General features: G+C 34.3%; 2 protein-coding genes across 5 annotated transcripts in view; one reads left to right on the top strand and one right to left on the bottom strand.

Moving 5' to 3' along the window:
• Positions 1–8,150, top strand: part of LOC132315872 (inositol hexakisphosphate and diphosphoinositol-pentakisphosphate kinase VIP2-like) — a 50,157-nt gene extending 42,007 nt beyond the window's left edge. For all 4 annotated transcript variants that reach the window (XM_059814289.1, XM_059814291.1, XM_059814288.1 and 1 more), the window contains 8 exons: positions 81–125; positions 1,560–1,626; positions 2,998–3,069; positions 4,416–4,669; positions 4,880–4,937; positions 5,476–5,643; positions 7,241–7,315; positions 7,570–8,150. In XM_059814289.1, coding sequence (XP_059670272.1) covers positions 81–125; positions 1,560–1,626; positions 2,998–3,069; positions 4,416–4,669; positions 4,880–4,937; positions 5,476–5,643; positions 7,241–7,315; positions 7,570–7,833 — 1,003 coding nt within the window. In that variant the 3' untranslated portion in view covers positions 7,834–8,150. The remainder of the gene's footprint in view (positions 1–80; positions 126–1,559; positions 1,627–2,997; positions 3,070–4,415; positions 4,670–4,879; positions 4,938–5,475; positions 5,644–7,240; positions 7,316–7,569) is intronic.
• Positions 8,151–11,362: 3,212 nt separating this feature from the next.
• Positions 11,363–12,191, bottom strand: LOC132315873 (thioredoxin H2). The gene is made up of 3 exons (XM_059814293.1): positions 11,970–12,191; positions 11,740–11,862; positions 11,363–11,631 (listed from the first exon to the last, which is right to left on the bottom strand). The coding sequence occupies exons 1-3, from the start codon at positions 12,114–12,116 to the stop codon at positions 11,482–11,484; spliced, it is 420 nt and encodes a 139-aa protein (XP_059670276.1). The 5' UTR covers positions 12,117–12,191; the 3' UTR covers positions 11,363–11,481.
• Positions 12,192–16,800: the final 4,609 nt, after the last annotated feature.

A 16,800-nucleotide genomic window follows, 5' to 3' on the forward strand; every position in this document is an offset into this window, starting at 1 on the left:
TTCAATCATATCAACTGCTGGATATGATTGAATTGTGATTGATAGCCATGCAGTTTCACTAATACTGGATTCTCTTGCAGCCGGTTTGACATAACCCAGATTCCAGATGTTTATGATTCGTGCAAGTAAGTCATATTTTTCTTGTTGATGGTTACCACAAGAATTGTTTTTGAATTGTAACTTGAATAAGACACCTCCTACAGCTATTTTAAGGAGGTTCTTAAATGTTTGATTGCAGGTTATTATTCCTCGTGATGCTTTATTTATTCTTCTATTTTATTATTATTTTCCCCTATATGCTACTTCCAAGAAGTTCTGGGTAGTTTGATGCAGATTTCCTTTTCCTGTACTTCTTTGCATTTAATTGATATCTTGTTGCCATGTACTATACTGAAAATTGTCAAATATGATTTTATGTGGGTCAAGTTTGTAGGCCATTGGCCTATTACCATAACCATGCTTTTCTTGGTTCATCTTATCAAGAAGAACCTATCTCAGCTCAATAAGTCCTTACAACTATATTGGTTCAGCTGTGTGAATGCTGTCTGCTAAAACTTAGAGCCTACGCTTTCTGCTGTAATTGCAAAGCATATGCTGTAACGTCTCTTTTCTCGGCCTGGAACCTTGTGGGACCTTCAATTCATATCATTTTTATCCTTGGTGCAAGCATTATTCTTTGTTGCACATGACAAAACCATGTCAGTTAAATTAGTCAAATATTGACTGATCGCTCAAAGGTGATTGTGTAATGAGGTGCTGATCCCTTCTGTGAAATATTTAAAAATTCGTGGCATATAATTGTAGCATTTTGTTTTCTTGACATTTTTATCAATAATTTGTAATGGGATTTGAATTAATTTGTCAAGATAATTCTTGATGTCCTCCCTTTATTTTTCCTGATGTGGACCTTAATTCTGTACTTCTACATAAACTCTTCTGAGAATCTTGTACAAAGCATGGAACATGTATTATGTATTAAAATAACCCTTGGTTGTGCTTGTGTCTTCATATTTATTTACTTATTTTTATATGTAAAACTTTTCATTTTAAAAATTAGAATAGTTTAATTTCTTAGCCAAAAAGGCTTAATTTCATGACTTTCCTCATAATAGAAACATAAAAATTGTACTGGAAGTCTGGAACTGAATGGAATTGTCATATTACAGGAATGATGTAGCCATGATGGTTATGGTGTTGAATTGGTCATTTTTCTTCTTTTATTTTTCTTGCTTTTGGACATTAATTTTTTGTAGGTGTGCATTCTAGAGCAAACTTGTTTCAGTTCATGCATGCATAAGGATTTTATCTTGTGGAAAATTCGAAAGGGTTTCTTACTGGTTCAGTTGTTTTATGGTGCTTTTCAATTTACTTCTCAGGCAATGGTAATGGTATTAAAAATGAATGGATTACTTCATTCAAATAAATTCTTATAAATATGCTGTTGGTAGAAAAAAAGATGAAGTGACTCGTTGATATCGCTTTTGTTGTGCTTTAGATTTTTTGTTCTTTCTTCCCGGAAATTCAAGCTGCTTGAGATTTTTCTTGGCTTCATTTGACAGATATGATCTGTTGCACAACGCACATCTTAATCTAGCAGGTTTGGATGAACTCTTCAAAGTTGCTCAGGTACAATAAAAAATGCCTACAATTTTTTTTCTTTTGCCTTTATGAATGGTATCTGTTAGCATATATGATAACCACGATTTATGGAATGACTTACCATATTTGCATGGATTTGATTATGCTATAGAATATGCTTTAGAATATACTGTGATTCGATTTAGATTTGATTTAGTTTCCTTTCTTGTAATATGAGCATGTGCTCTTTTTATCTATAAACACTAGAGTTGTGAATGAGTGATTCATCTTATTCAAGCCTTTACGCAATTATCTCATTTTCTCTTCTTTTTATATTTCTACTTGGTATCAAAACCAGGGTGGTCCTACTGCAATGAGGGCATTGTGAGCTCGGCACCACCCATTCGGGAAAGTCTAATGGCCATTCGGGAGGTGTTGGTAGGCAGGGTGGTCCAACCTCAATGAGGAGACATAGTTATTCTTTTTTCTGGTCTGAGGAGACATAGTTGTTTCTTTTTTATGGTCTGAGGAGGCATTATTGATTCTTTCATCTACAGTGTTTGAACATATGTATGAAGGGGAATGGTTTAAGGAGACATTGTTGATTCTCCCATCTACATATTTTAAATATGTGAGGGGAAATAGTCTGAGGAGACATTGTTAATCGTTTATGGTCTGAGGAGATATTTTTGATTTGTTGATCGGCACTTCATTTGAGAGAAAATCATTGCTAGTCAGATTTTCACTGTGCAACTTGTAAATTCTTACAAAGGGCTTTTGCAAGATTGTGTTTGAGAATGCATTGTCCAAGTTGGGCGTTTCAGATAACCACGCACCAACTTGAGGGGGAGTGTTAGCATATATGATAACCACGATTTATGGAATGACTTACCATATTAGCAGGGATTTGATTATGCTATAGAATATGCTGTGATTCAATTTAGGTTTGATTTAGTTTCTGTTCTTGTAATATGAGTATGTGCTCTTTTTATCTATAAATACTAGAGTTGTGAATGAGTGATTCATCTCATTTAAGCCTTTACGCAATTCTCTCCTTTTCTCTTCTTTTTATATTTCTATTGTATCTTTTTGATACCATGCTTTCCTCAAATATCCTGCAATAGAACAAGTTATAGTAGCTAACAATGTTTTTCTTCAAGACCCGTTTCCCTTGGATTCCTTGAAATTTGAATTTAGCAGCTTTAGTTTTGAAAATTATTATTCTTATTATATTATAACTTATAAGGACAATTCATCAGTCTGCAACCTCAAAGTATCAGCTCCAAAAAGTTATATATTTAGGGATGTAGAATGAAGGATGAGCTTATATTAATTACTTCTCCAACAATGTACATAAAATGTTAGGTGGCATCAAATAATCATCATTAGCGGCTGAATGCTATGATTTTGTTATTTCAGTTGCTAGCAGATGGAGTTATTCCTAATGAATATGGGATTAATCCAAAGCAGAAGCTGAAGATTGGCTCAAAGGTAAAGTCCCTACTATGTTACACCCCTTGGTGGTATGTAAGTTCATATTCCATATTCGAAAATTGCATTGGTGCATGCACATATCAAGGTAAACGGCAAATTTTAATTTCTAAATTGCAATATACAATTTTGGAAAAATACCAATAAATCTTATTTTACCCTATTAAAGACCAATAGGTCCTAATAATTTTCAATAAGACAACAAAGTTCAATATATCTACGATAGTTTTAAACCAAAATTTCAACTTTACCCTGTTCAGTTTGTACTATAGTTTTCATGTGGACCCATTATAATATATGTACTCACATTTTGCTAATATTTTTTAGTTTGCACTGTAGTTCCAAATTGATCAAAATTCCAGCTTTTGCACTATTCAGTTTTTGAACCTAATTTTGTATATGAACACCTGTTACGAGATAAATATTTTCTTTTTATTAATTAATCTTTTTATTTATTTATTTTTTTTTTCTTTAAAAATACTGTGTTTGCCAAATTCAAAAAATAGTATGGAAATTCAATGTATTTCAAAAATTGGACAAAATTAATGATAATTAAAATTGAGAACAGAAAAATCAGTCTTTAAAACATTGTTTCAAACTGAAAAAGGCAAAGTTGGAAATTTGATAGATTTATAACTAATGTGGTAATATTTATTTGAGAAGTAGAACTTTGTTGGTTTTTTTTTTTTTTTTGGGGGGGGGGGGGGGGGGGGGAGAAATTGTTAGGACTTGTTGGTGTTTAAGACGGTAGAATAGGACTTATCGGTAATTTTTCTTACAATTTATTGTACAAGATGTAGGATAATCAGGTATGAGTTACTGAATGTGATTCTGTTGAAGCATTAGTGGATTTTGTGGATAATCAGGTATGGGTTGTATACTTTTTTATAATTATTTTAGGGATGCGCTCAAAAGGAGCACCTATTATTAATTTATTTTTACTTATCAGAAGGGGAAAAAAAAAAAAAAAAACTTAGAAAATGTGACGTTCAGTCATGGATATGTGGACATTATTAGGACCTCTTGGCATTGTATCCTGCAAGTAGTTCCTGTTATTGTTACTTTGCAGTTACATGTAGTCAGAACTTCTTAGTCTAAGGCATGGTTAACTAGTACACGCACTGAATAAAACCTGATGTCTATTCTAAATTCTCAAGTACTGTTATTCTTAAGTAAGATCCTTTCTTATTGTAATTTCATTATGCATTGCTAAGTATAGTATGTTATCTCTGCATCGTGTATTATATTGTTGCTTCAATCGTTTAAAAGGGCACATATCTTTTGCCATCAATGATTACTTTCTCACAAATTCTTTTATCATAACCCCTTACATTGTGGCAACTCAGATTGCTCGTCGTTTGTTGGGCAAAATTTTGATTGATCTGAGGAATACTCGTGAAGAAGCAATCAGTGTTGCTGAATTGAAGGGTAACCAAGACCAACATTCAAATCCCACTAAGAATGGGAAAGAAGATGCGGATTCTCATTCAAAGCCTCTCGTTAAGAATGAAGAGACAAGAAGAACTAGTTTCGCAAGTGAAAAATCAATGGATCAAGATGATGATGAGGATAAAGAGATAAAATATCGCTTGGACCCAAAGTGAATATATGATTCTTTTGATTTGTATAATGCAAGCACACACTTATATACATATGTGTATATATATATATATATCTTTATATTTTCTCTTCAAGGAGAGGAGGTTAAGTTAAGCAGAAATTTTATTAGAATAAAAAAGAAAGAAAGAAAAGGAAATATGTACTTCCGCATTATTGATTATATTCTTGTTTCTTCTATTATTTTTGTCAGGTATGCAAATGTGAAGACACCAGACAGACATGTGCGGACACGCCTTTATTTTACATCAGTGAGTAAATTTTTTAAAAAATTTATTACATGTCTGTCATTTTCTCCTATTTTTCTAATCCTGAATATTAAAATTTTACAATTTCCTGGAAGTATTCCTTGATCAACATAAGAAAATAATCATATAACCATCGGAAAATTCTTTTATCAATAACCAATTTGAGCTTATTTGAGAGAGATGTCAAAATCCAATATGGTTTAAACATCGTGGGTGCATAAAATTAAGTTACATATCTAAACTACAGATCGTTTTCATATTTTATTATTAAATATTCTTCTCTTATTTTATTGGATAATATATTCTTATGATCGGTTATTATATATGATTATCACTATGTGTTGCACAGTGCACTATATTATGATATTAGTTATTGGTTTTCAAAGTGGCTTGTGTGATTTGTGACGTGTCCAACATAATTTTATACTGGAGATGGACTGTCTCTGACATTTTCACTTAAGTTTTGTGTCAGAGGTGTCTATGTTCTCAATATTTATTTGTTGATCCCCTCATGTTAAACGCGTTATACTTCAAATGGCAGGAATCACATATTCATTCCCTAATGAATGTTCTCCGCTATTGTAACTTGGATGAATCTCTTCAAGGAGAGGGTAGCCTTGTTTGCGATAATGGTTTGGAGCGTTTGTCTAAAACCAAGGAGCTTGACTACATGAGTTATATTGTGTTGAGGATGTTTGAGAACACAGAGGTTGGTAGCTACCCGAATTCTTCTTTTTAGTTGTACCAATCAAATTTTCAAGTGGTGAAGACTACTTTTTGTGTTTCCCCTCAAGTTCATATGCTTTATTTTCTCTGGATATGCTCAAGTAATGAACATTTTTTATTTTTTATTTTTTGCGTTGGAGAAGTATATAAATCAGGTAGTAAACGAGCATTTTCTTAATCTACTACTGGTGACTAGTGATAATTTGATGTAATGAACATACCCCTATCATCCGATATAGATATGTGTGAAAGAAAAGAAACAGCGTTATTGATTCTTCTCCCATTCTTTTCATTTTTCTATTTCCTGATAGCATTCTTTAGCAGAACCGATTTTCTTATGAAAACCTTTTTCTTAAGATGTTATTTGTTCAGTTGAGTAAATATGTCTTTGAATGACTTGAGTTCTCTAAACAAAGTTAAGTCTCTACCATTTACTACTCCCAAAATGTTAATTAGAAAAGGCCTTAATCAAGGTCATCACCGTGTAGGAGAGATGGAATGGATATGGACTGTTCTCTGTTATCATCTGCACAAAGTGTGCATCTGAAAGGTTCCTTTTAACATAACAGTTCATTCTTGTAGACCTAACTTGTTTTGTTCCTTTTTTTGTTTTTCTTTTGTTTTATTTAAGGGCGTAACCCAGTACTTCTGGATAAGATACCCGTCTTTTAATTATGGAGAAGTTCTACAAAACATTTTTTTTTTCTATAATTGTCTTATTGTGCGGTAACTTCTATATCTTTTGTTAGCATTTAAATGTTACATTGTAGTTGCATTATAGGAATGAGAATTCATGATTGCCTTCCCATAACATGTTATGGCGAGACGATTGCAAGATAAGCCTGTTGGGACTCCTTTTTATCCTTCCATTTCTTATCTCACTGGGAAATTTGGAAGAATAAAGATCTAGTTTACGTAATTGCAAGGGGCCATTGTTGTTAGTGCATTAGTAAATGCTTGGGCTGTCATGAAAGTGGTTTGAATCATGATAACAGTTACTTTGTGCAAGTAATGTCAAAGTTAGGTTGGTACTGGGTCCACCCCTCTCAGCACCCTGGTTAATGGGGACGACACTGGGTAATTCCCTCTTTTATTTTATTCTTATTTGCAGTATACCTATGGAATCGCAGGTGTGTTATTTGGTTAGGAAGACGTCGAGAGTGACAAATAGTTTCTGTGGTTCATTTGTCCACTTGGTTAGATTCTAAAAGAGTCACATGGATCCTTGACTGTTGGACTTCTGCACAACTTTGGCAGTATGCTGTGCATACAGAAATTTGATAAGGAAAAAGAGTGAGATCCTTAAATGCTAACAGCAATCTAAAACAATATAAAGAATAAAGATTGATCTCATAGAGGTTTTATGTTAAATATGAGTTGCCATAATCTAGAATATGAATGTGACCTTGTTTAGAGCTAGAATTGTTTGTCGATAATGACTGATTAGGTTATACTAACATGTATTGTTAGTGTCTCATGCATTGCAGGTTCTATTCTTAATAATTTAATATCCAGGTAGCTGTTAACTTTTATTAAAGTTATTCTGGCCCGCTCAATGAGCTTGTGAAATTGCACTGCAGGTGGCTTTGGAAGACCCAAAAAGGTTCCGTGTTGAGTTGACTTTTAGCCGTGGTGCGGATTTATCTCCCTTGGAGGTAATGCATCTTCAGTTTATTTAGAGAGCTGTGGTTGAAAGATTACCTTTCTGCCTCATCCATTGGCATTGCGTTCACTAGATGCTTAAAATTAGATATTTTAAAATAGCCTAAACTATAATGTTTTTCCTGATACACTGCTATTCATTGCAGATGATTGACCTTAGACATATTCACATGTTGATATTGGATAAATTTAGCATATATTAAAGCTAACCCAATTAAAGCTTATGATTGTGGTATTTCGTTTGCAGAAAAACGATAGTGAGGCTGCTTCACTGCACCAAGAGCACACACTGCCAATAATGGGTCCCGAAAGGCTGCAAGAAGTAGGTTCATACCTGACATTAGAGAAAATGGAGAAAATGTTCCGCCCTTTTGCCATGCCAGCAGAGGATTTTCCTCCACCATCAACCCCCCAGGGATTCACGGGCTACTTCTCTAAAAGTTCACTAGTGCTCGAACGCTTGGTGAATCTTTGGCCCTTCCATAAGCATGGAGCTGCTAGTGGGAAGTGAGAAATGTCTATACTTTTTTTTCTCCCCCCTTCTCTGTGACATTATTTTATTCTTCTGTCTTTCATTATATCATTGATATCATCAAAAATGTTGAGGTACCACTGGAGGGAATTTTGAAGTGATCAACAAATAGGGGAAGCCGAAAAAAATGCTGACAGTAGGCAAAGTAGTTCACATTGCCTGTGAACAGTTTTCATAACCAAAATTTTCCCTATTGATGTAAATTGAAAATGTTTAGTAAAGGATGACCTCAGAAGACAGTTTTTAGCTATGTTGGCCTTTTCTGCAAGAAATTCGTGATTTTGCTTTCTCAGTTCCATTTATGGCCAGAAACAACTTTTTACAATTGCATTTTTTAAATTTCAGACAAAACAATGAAGCAATTAATCTATCCTTAAACCAATCCTCCCACATTGTGTGCTATTAAAATTCAATTTTTAATTCAAGCTCTATGCCCCGGAAGCCTGTGTTTTTGATAATTGCAGGAGCATTGCATGGGTGTCGTATAAATTACCTTGAAATTGACATCCTTCCAAGTTGCAGGTTTGTGAAACTGGGAATCAATGAATTGCTTTATGTGAGCAATCTAACGCAAGCAAGGATTCTTCGAATTTATTAATTGCACGCATATGTTGGAATCTTTGGAAAAGTCCAATCAAATTGCTGTCTAAAGGCGCACTATCATGTGGGCAAGAATTCTATGTTGCAGCTTCGAATATCCATCACTCTGTCGCATCTGGTTCTGGAGAGTTAATTCCCCAATGGGTTTCCCCAAGAAGGCCCCGTGAAACTTAATTTTATACTGCATTTAGATTCCTAAATTCCGTTTGTTTCGATGTATAATATGTTTTAAAATATATTTTTTATTTTTTAATGTTTGGTTGCCGTAAAATATTTATAAAGAGATACCTACAATCTGGGATGGAGAGATCATCTGAATTTTCGTGGAGGCAACCAGTCCCAAAAAGTTCGACATTTCAAAATCAAGGGCATCAAAATTAGTCCTCTTCTCAATTCCTAAATAGGCAATTTCAGGCCTCTTTAAATTACCATCCACCTTATAATCCAAATGTTTCTACTCCATCTCCTATGTTTCTAACTGATGAGATTTTGGTGGCAAATAAACAAATGATGGAACCCTTTAATAAGCAAATTTTAGAATCTAACAAGTAACTGTTGACATCATTGCAGTCCACTCTCCAAATGATTTACTCACATACTTGGTCAATAGCTAAACTTGAGAATCAAGTGGGACATATAACTAATTCGATGAACCAACTTCTTGAAAAGGATAAGGGAAAACTTCTCGCTCAACCATTTGAGAATCCTAGAGGGATTCATGTGATTGACGAAGTCCCTCCTACGAGTGTACCTAATCATGAACATGTCCAAGCAATCACCACCCTTCGGAGTGGTCGAATTGTGGACAACAAGGTTGATGGAGGAAAAGATGAAAAAGTTCTTCCTCCCAAAAATCCAAATCTCAGCTCATCTAATCCAACTTTCACTCCTGAAAATCCAAAGTCCAGCACTGAAAATCCCAAGCTTGTTACCCCAAATTGTGGAGACCTCTTATAAGCCTAAGGCTCCGTTTCCTCAACGTCTCTAAGAGTCGATACATTTTGGAAATAAAGGTTGTAAAATTCAGGACATGTGGGAGGTCTTTAAGCAAGTAAAGATCAACCTACCTCTCTTGGATACTATCAAGCAAATTCTTCCTTATGCCAAATTTCTCAAGGATTTATGCACTCAAAAATGCACTTCCAAAAGTCATTTACTAAAGAAGGTAAAACTAATTGAACAACTGAGTGCGATAATTCAGCACAACACTCCTCCAAGGTATAAGGATCCGGGTGCCCTCACAATCTCATGTGTCATTGGTGACAACAAGATAGAAAAGGCCCTCCTTGACTTAGGAGCGAGTGTGAACTTGATTCCTTATTCAGTTTACTTACAACTTGGGTTGGGCAATCTTAAGCCAACCACCATGGTCTTACAGCTTGCCGATAGATCGGTCAAGCACCCACGAGGCATTCTTGAATATGTCATTATCAAAGTGGACAAATTCTACTTTCCAGTAGACTTTGTGGTTATTGACACGGAACCGGTCCATGATCCAAAGAAACATATTCCCATGATCTTCGGTAGGCCCTTCTTAGTTACGGCTAATGCTTCAATAAATTGCCGAACCGGGGTGATAAATATCGCTTTTGGAAATATGCAAGTCAAACTCCATATCTTCCATTCAACTCAACATCCTCTTGATGAGGATGATTGTTTTCTCATTAATGTGTTAGATGAAGTGGTCGAAGAATCTCTCCCTTTCATTATAAGTAAGGATTCTCTTGAAACTTGCATGTCTCATTTTGACTTCGGAAACTATGATATTGACCAATCTATCTAAGAAGTTAATTCTTTGCTCGAAGTTGGTGCTGTCATGGACTTTCCCTTTTGGAAAGTGCTAAGAGAACCACTTCCTCAACTTTCTAGCACTCCTCCGATACCTTCATTGAAATCTCCTCCACAATTTGAGTTAAAGCCACTCCACCTCAAGTATGTGTTTTTTGGTGCAAATAAAACTCTTCCAGTCACCATTGCATCAAACCTTTCAAAGGATCAAGAAAATAGCCTTTTAGTGGTGCTACAAGAGTATAAAGAAGCTATTGGCTAGGTAGTGATTGATTTAAAAGGAATCGATCCCTCTATTTGTATGCACCGCATTCATATAGAGGACGACGCCAAACCTTCTAGAGAGGTGCAGCACCGGTTGAATCCTAACGTGAAGGAGGTGGTTATGAAAGAAGTGATTAAGCTACTAGATGCGGGAATCATCTACCCCATCTCGGATAGCAAGTGGGGAAGACTCACTCAAGTTGTTCCCAAATATATCTGGCCTTACCGTTGTTGAAAATTTAGCGGGAGAACTCGTGCCACAATGCACCACCACCCGGTGACGTGTGTGCATTGATTGCTGAAAACTCAACTTTACCACTAAGAATGATCATTTTTCACTCTTATTCATTGATCAAATCATAAAGAGGCTTGCCGGCCAAAGCTACTACTGTTTTCTTGTCCATCAATTTTTGACAAATTATTTTAAACACGCAATCCGCATGGACTCATCTATACTTTCACCAAACACCAAAAAAAATAAAAATTAAGAAAGAATGTTTTATCGGATAATAATACTTTACGACCGCGCGTGGGGTGTAGTGGTGAGAGACCACCTTGGCAGAATTAATAACCTTTGTGTTTTTTATCCCCCACACTGCACCAGCTAATTTAGCTGAAGCTCTTGTTGCTCATATGCTGTCTCAAGTGAATATGAGTATGAAAATAAGGTTTTATTGGGCAAACGGGTAATAATGTTTCAGTTGTAAATTTGTCCCTTCAAGATGAAAAAAAAAAAAAATAATAAAAAATGAATCGCTTAATGTATATTTCTATTTGCTGAAATAAAGATCCACTGATAAAGCCACAAATGAGAACAAAGAGCTGATCAGAATGTAATTCAAACACATACACAAAGTAAACCAAGAAAGTTCCAACAATTTTGATTGAATTTTGAAATGAAACCATAAGTTCTCATCATCAGCCAGAAATAGGTGTAAAGTACAATCAATCACTATATATATTATATATTCGCGGTCAAGCAGCGAACTTTGGCAGCTCTCTGTGCTTCTCAATCTTCTTCTCCAGCTCATCCTTTTTCGCCCCAACCACTCTATCTATTTCCTTCCCCCGTTTGATCAACACGAACGTTGGCATCGCCTGCACTCCAAACTCCTGCGCCACATCCTATTATTCCCCCCCCAAGTAACAGATCAAAAACCCTAATCAGTCAACGGTCTATCTAAAATTAATCAGCTGATTGTATCAAAATTAGACGGTTAAAATTGAACGTACCGACAATTCATCAACATCGATCTTTACAAAGTCAACTTCGGTGAACTTGGCAGCCATGGCCTGGATCGCCGGCTCCATGAACTTGCACGGCCCACACCACGACGCCGCGAAGTCCACCACTATCTTCACTCTCACAATAAGGCAAAACAAAATCAGATCTTTAAATTGATAAAAACCCTAATTGATATATATATATATGTGTGTGTGTGTGTGTGTGTGTGTAAGTGTACCAGTTTTGGGGATTCTTTGGAGTCGTTAAAGTGGAGCTGCCATCTGTTGGATGAGTGAAAAGCAATAACACGAGAGTCCGACGAGGAAGAGGAGCCGTCGGTGGTGGAGGCGCCGCCACCCAAGAAGCTAGAAAGAATCGCACCCATGGCTTCTGTTTTTCTCTCTCTACAAGAAAAGAAAGGATAACAAAAATGAAACCACAAACACGGTATACCTAGACGGTATTCAACTGTCTATGTATTTCCTTGTTATATCTTTTCTAACAAAAAAAAAAAAAAAAAACAAAAAACAAAACGCATATAAACTTGTACAATTTCAGTTTGAGTTGCATAAATGGACCATTTTTTTAAAAAAATATTTAACTTTTTGTTTTCTACTAAAAATATTCTCTAGTTGTTTACATCTAGTGGATTATGAATTTTATAATGTCAGGAATCTTAGACTTTTTATTAAGAAAATAAGGCATATAGAAGGTCCAACGTATTATCAGTGTATCAAATTTTGATTTGAATTCAATTTGAACTTGATCTTATAATTTGGATATAGATCAAAAATTTAATTTGATAATCCGTTAACTATTCAATTCCGATAATCCATTTAGTTAACAAATTGAATATGTATCTTGGTCAATTCAATCCGATCAAATATTATCTATAATATGTTATCTATCTATATATATATATATATTATTTATTGTGTGTATTTCATGAAATATTTAATAAAAGATATACTTTACACACTGGTTTATCATGTATATAATTGAAAATTTTTGTTAGTTCAAAATTTCTCCCCTTTATTAATTTCTCTCTCTCTTTATTATTATTTTTCTTTACTTAACAAATCAAATGTTTGGTCTTTATTCTTTTTTGTTGTTCATTTTTTTTTTTGGGGTCATTTCTCTTTTTCTCTCACTTTTCTTAAATTATATTTTGAAAATTTTAACAAAAAAGTACAAATCTTAAAGATCGGGTTATCGGATCGGATGTCCGATAAACTAAAAATCAAATATGGATTGACTTTCATACAATCTAACGGAGGGTTGGCTATATTGTTTATCGGATTCAGATCAGGTCAGATCCGATCCAAATTTGATCCGTTAACAGGTTTACTATCAAGTTTCAGGCTAAAATAAAATAGGATAAGTTACACTGAATTTCCCTTAGGTTTGGGCAAATTACATAGATAGAACGTTTGACTTTTATTGCTTTGACCTCCTCTAAATTTTGACAAGTGTACTCAACAACACCACTTACCATTAATGAAAATTAAAAAAAATGACTAAGTTGTCATTTTTTTGTATTAAAAGATCTTAATAACCTTATATTTTGACATGAAAATAGCAAAAATATGATAAAATGTCAATGAAATGCAAAATATAAAAAATTTCACCAATTTATATATATTAAATTTTACAATAACAATTTTATTTTTTTGTTAATGATATTTGATTAGGTTTATTTTTAGGGGTTAATTATGAAAAAAGAAAAGAAAAGGTAGAATAATATAGTGTTTATATGATGGAGAAAAAGATAAATAAAAAATTAATAAAATCTTTTGATTTGGCTGATTTTTTAATTAAACTATTATTAAATTAGATAAAATATGAAAGACATGTCATCCTCTTAAGAAGGTCAAAGTTCCCACATAGCCCAACAAAAGATGCCTTAGATTAGACCAAAAAAACAGATCCCTCTCACACGTGAGAGTGCGAGGATAATAATAGGCAGAATCTCCCAAGAGGGTTTCTTCAATTGTCTGTCTTGTATTTTCACTCTTCTTACCATGTTAAAATTCTCTGCCCATGGACGACCCAAACCCAAACCGAAAGTAGCCTCAACCTCATCACGTTGTAGAGCAGGGTGTTGGTAAATATATGTTTCATATGACATTTAATATATAACTAATTTTATATTAATATGCTTTAAGATAATTAATAATATGTTAAAAATAATTAATTAAATATACAACTCAATATTTAATTAAACATTCAAATTAAAATAATAAAATAATAATAATAAATAAATAATCTGGACAGAGACTAGTATTTGATACTATGTCCTTAAGATAATTTACGTCTCGCTCGGTGTTAACGGACTCAATTGCATTTATCTATTAGGATACAACGGTCTACATCCACCGATATCAGTATTATAAACTTATGGATACGACGAATCTCCTCTGTATAATACTTTTTCTGACTCACAAATGCATTTATACATAAAAAATGATGAAATTGGTGCAACTCAAACCAAATGGCTCTAACCAATTTTAATATGGCTCATCCATATTATTCTTGGGTCTTAGTGGCTTGGACCATTTGACACATGGCTTGAACCTAAACCCACTTGAGTTGGGTTCATGTTGAGAGAGGGAGAGAAGAATGAAAAAAATGCACAACTTTTACAAATGAATTATATGGCTATTTATAGAAGAATATAAGTCACGTTGGTTCAGTCATTGGGCGCATCCAATCAGATATCCTATCATTATATAATTGAAATAACTTCCCCAACTACTAACTGTCAATTGTCATCTTTCAGTTGCATCCCATTGTTTCTTATTAATTATAAGATTGGTTATCAAACTCTCGTAAAACTAAACAAGTGGCATTCATGTTAGCGTAACATAACATTCATGGCCACCCAAAGCCAAATTAACGTTGTTTTGGAAACATCTTAAACAAACGTCGTTTTGTCAGGTGACACGACCACCTGATGCAATAGTTCAAAGGGTTATGACTGATTTATGCAATCTTTGGGAAGTAAAGGTAATAACTTTCTAACCATTCAACCGTGCAACTATTTTGGTATTATACCACAACGTAATTCACACCACAACACTACTACGTAACTTGTGTGAGATCCAAACATTTCCAAAATGATTTGTTGGTAATTTTCATTCAAAATACCAACAGAGGGGACCATCTTTTTGTGTACTTTTGGACGGGTAAGGAATAAGGAACCCATCGGCAGAGTTTAGATTCCTATACACAGATAATAGATTGTATTGCCTTCAATAATTTCAAACTCTGAAAATAGTTTAAGCCATTAACAAATTACTTCAACGCTCGATTTAATGGTCTTAGATTTTCAAAATAATTTGTTTACCTCAACAACTTATTTTGAGATCGACAATACATTGGCTCTGCCTACTTTCAAGCTCTTCATATTTTGTGATAAAAAATAGATAATTTGCACTTACATCCTTTGAGGTTTGGGTCAACGCCACTAAGTGGATGATCAATGTACTAATTTATATTGATACCTCATGAGGTTTTAAAAGTTTTTACACACACTCCCTCTACCCAAAAAAAATAACTATCTTAACCTTTGACTTGGTCAACAAACACAAAAAAAAGTTTAAATTACTAATATAGTCCTCAATATAACCTCATTTTACATTCTTTCTAACCCTACACAGTACCTCTATCCTTACCATACATTTTCTATCTCTATCATCCCATATGGATACCCTCTCTGTTGTAGTGGATGTTCTTGGGTCTCACTTTGCTTCGTACAAGTGAATAAGAGAAACCCAAATCACGATCGGGCGTGTGTAGTGGCAACGATGGTGCAGGTGGGGATGGTGGTTGGCGGCAACGATGGTTTATGGCGGCTCTATTTCTCCCTCATTCTCTGGTGTTGATTGTGTTGGAAGGCCAAGATTCAGTCCGCTACAACCATGCACCCACGACGAGAAACCCTAAATCGAACCCAATTTGAAACCCAATAAAACCTATTGATCACCATGTTTGTTAGATGCAAGTCCACTGATTCAATTATTCAGAGGCAAAAGCCATCACCGCATCGTCGTTCTTCTCTTCACGGTGTGAGGGTTGTGGCGGTGTGTGGTGGTTGTGGCGGCGGGTGTGGCGTTGTGCGGCGATTGTGGCGTGTTTGGCTGTAGTGGCGGTTATGGCGTTGTGGCAGTGTGGCGTATTTGACGTGCAGCGATGTGCGGTGGTTGTGGCATGTTTGGGTGTGGCGTTGTATGTGCAGGTGTTTGTTTTGTGGTGTGTGGCGTGATTGTTGTGTGGCAGTGTGTGTGGCGGCGTATAGGTGATGGGATTACAGGATTAAGGTTATTATTGCCAATTAACAGGTTCAGTGTCAATGTAAACTAGTTCCTTGATCGACAACTAAGTGACATATATTGACCCAAATCTCAAGGAGTGTGAATGTAATTTATCAAAAAAAAAAAAAACCTCATGCACAAATATAATTTTTTTTTTCTTGAATAAAAATATAAAAATATATATAATTTTTTTTTTTTAATTTTATGTAATAATTATTTGTTGTATTATATATTTTATTATTAACATTTTATAATTGTATTTTTAATATTCAAGACTTAAAAAATTTGGGACTAATTAGTAACAATTATACTACTGTGATATTATACTTTAAAAAATTATATTTATAATATTCAATACTTAAAAAATATTTCTAAAAGTATCTAAAAAGTATATCATACATTTATAAATTAAAAAAAGAAGAAGTTAAAATTATAATTACGTTCAAAATGTATTCTAGAAGTGTAATTGAGCACATCTGAGCATACAAGAATTATATTATCTAACACCGATATGGGTACTTCCTCCCTTACATGAATAGGTTTCCATTCTTGGTACGTGGTGCTTAATTGTCATTTCGAGATTCAATACATCTACATTAACTACAATAATTGAAATTGGAAAGCAGTTACAAATAAAGAGAAAAACAAAAATATTCATTTCCGAAATTAAAGAACAATACGTAGTAATATTGAACCTTGATAATTTCTTTTTGATGAGTAACAAGCTCATAACAGGAAGAAGGTAGGTCATAATGC

Source organism: Cornus florida, unplaced genomic scaffold, assembly GCF_030987335.1.
Source record: "Cornus florida cultivar Cherokee Brave unplaced genomic scaffold, ASM3098733v1 CherokeeBrave_3.0.0_Hap2_Chr07, whole genome shotgun sequence".
NCBI lineage: Eukaryota > Viridiplantae > Streptophyta > Magnoliopsida > Cornales > Cornaceae > Cornus > Cornus florida.

Bases quoted from the DNA above. Each gene is read 5' to 3' on its own strand.
- LOC132315873 (XM_059814293.1), bottom strand. From the start codon at position 12,116: ATGGGTGCGATTCTTTCTAGCTTCTTGGGTGGCGGCGCCTCCACCACC. The intron at 11,863-11,969 runs GTACACTTACAC...GTGAGAGTGAAG, and splicing joins CCAAAGAATCCCCAAAACTG to ATAGTGGTGGACTTCGCGGC. The intron at 11,632-11,739 runs GTACGTTCAATT...GGGGAATAATAG, and splicing joins TCGATGTTGATGAATTGTCG to GATGTGGCGCAGGAGTTTGG.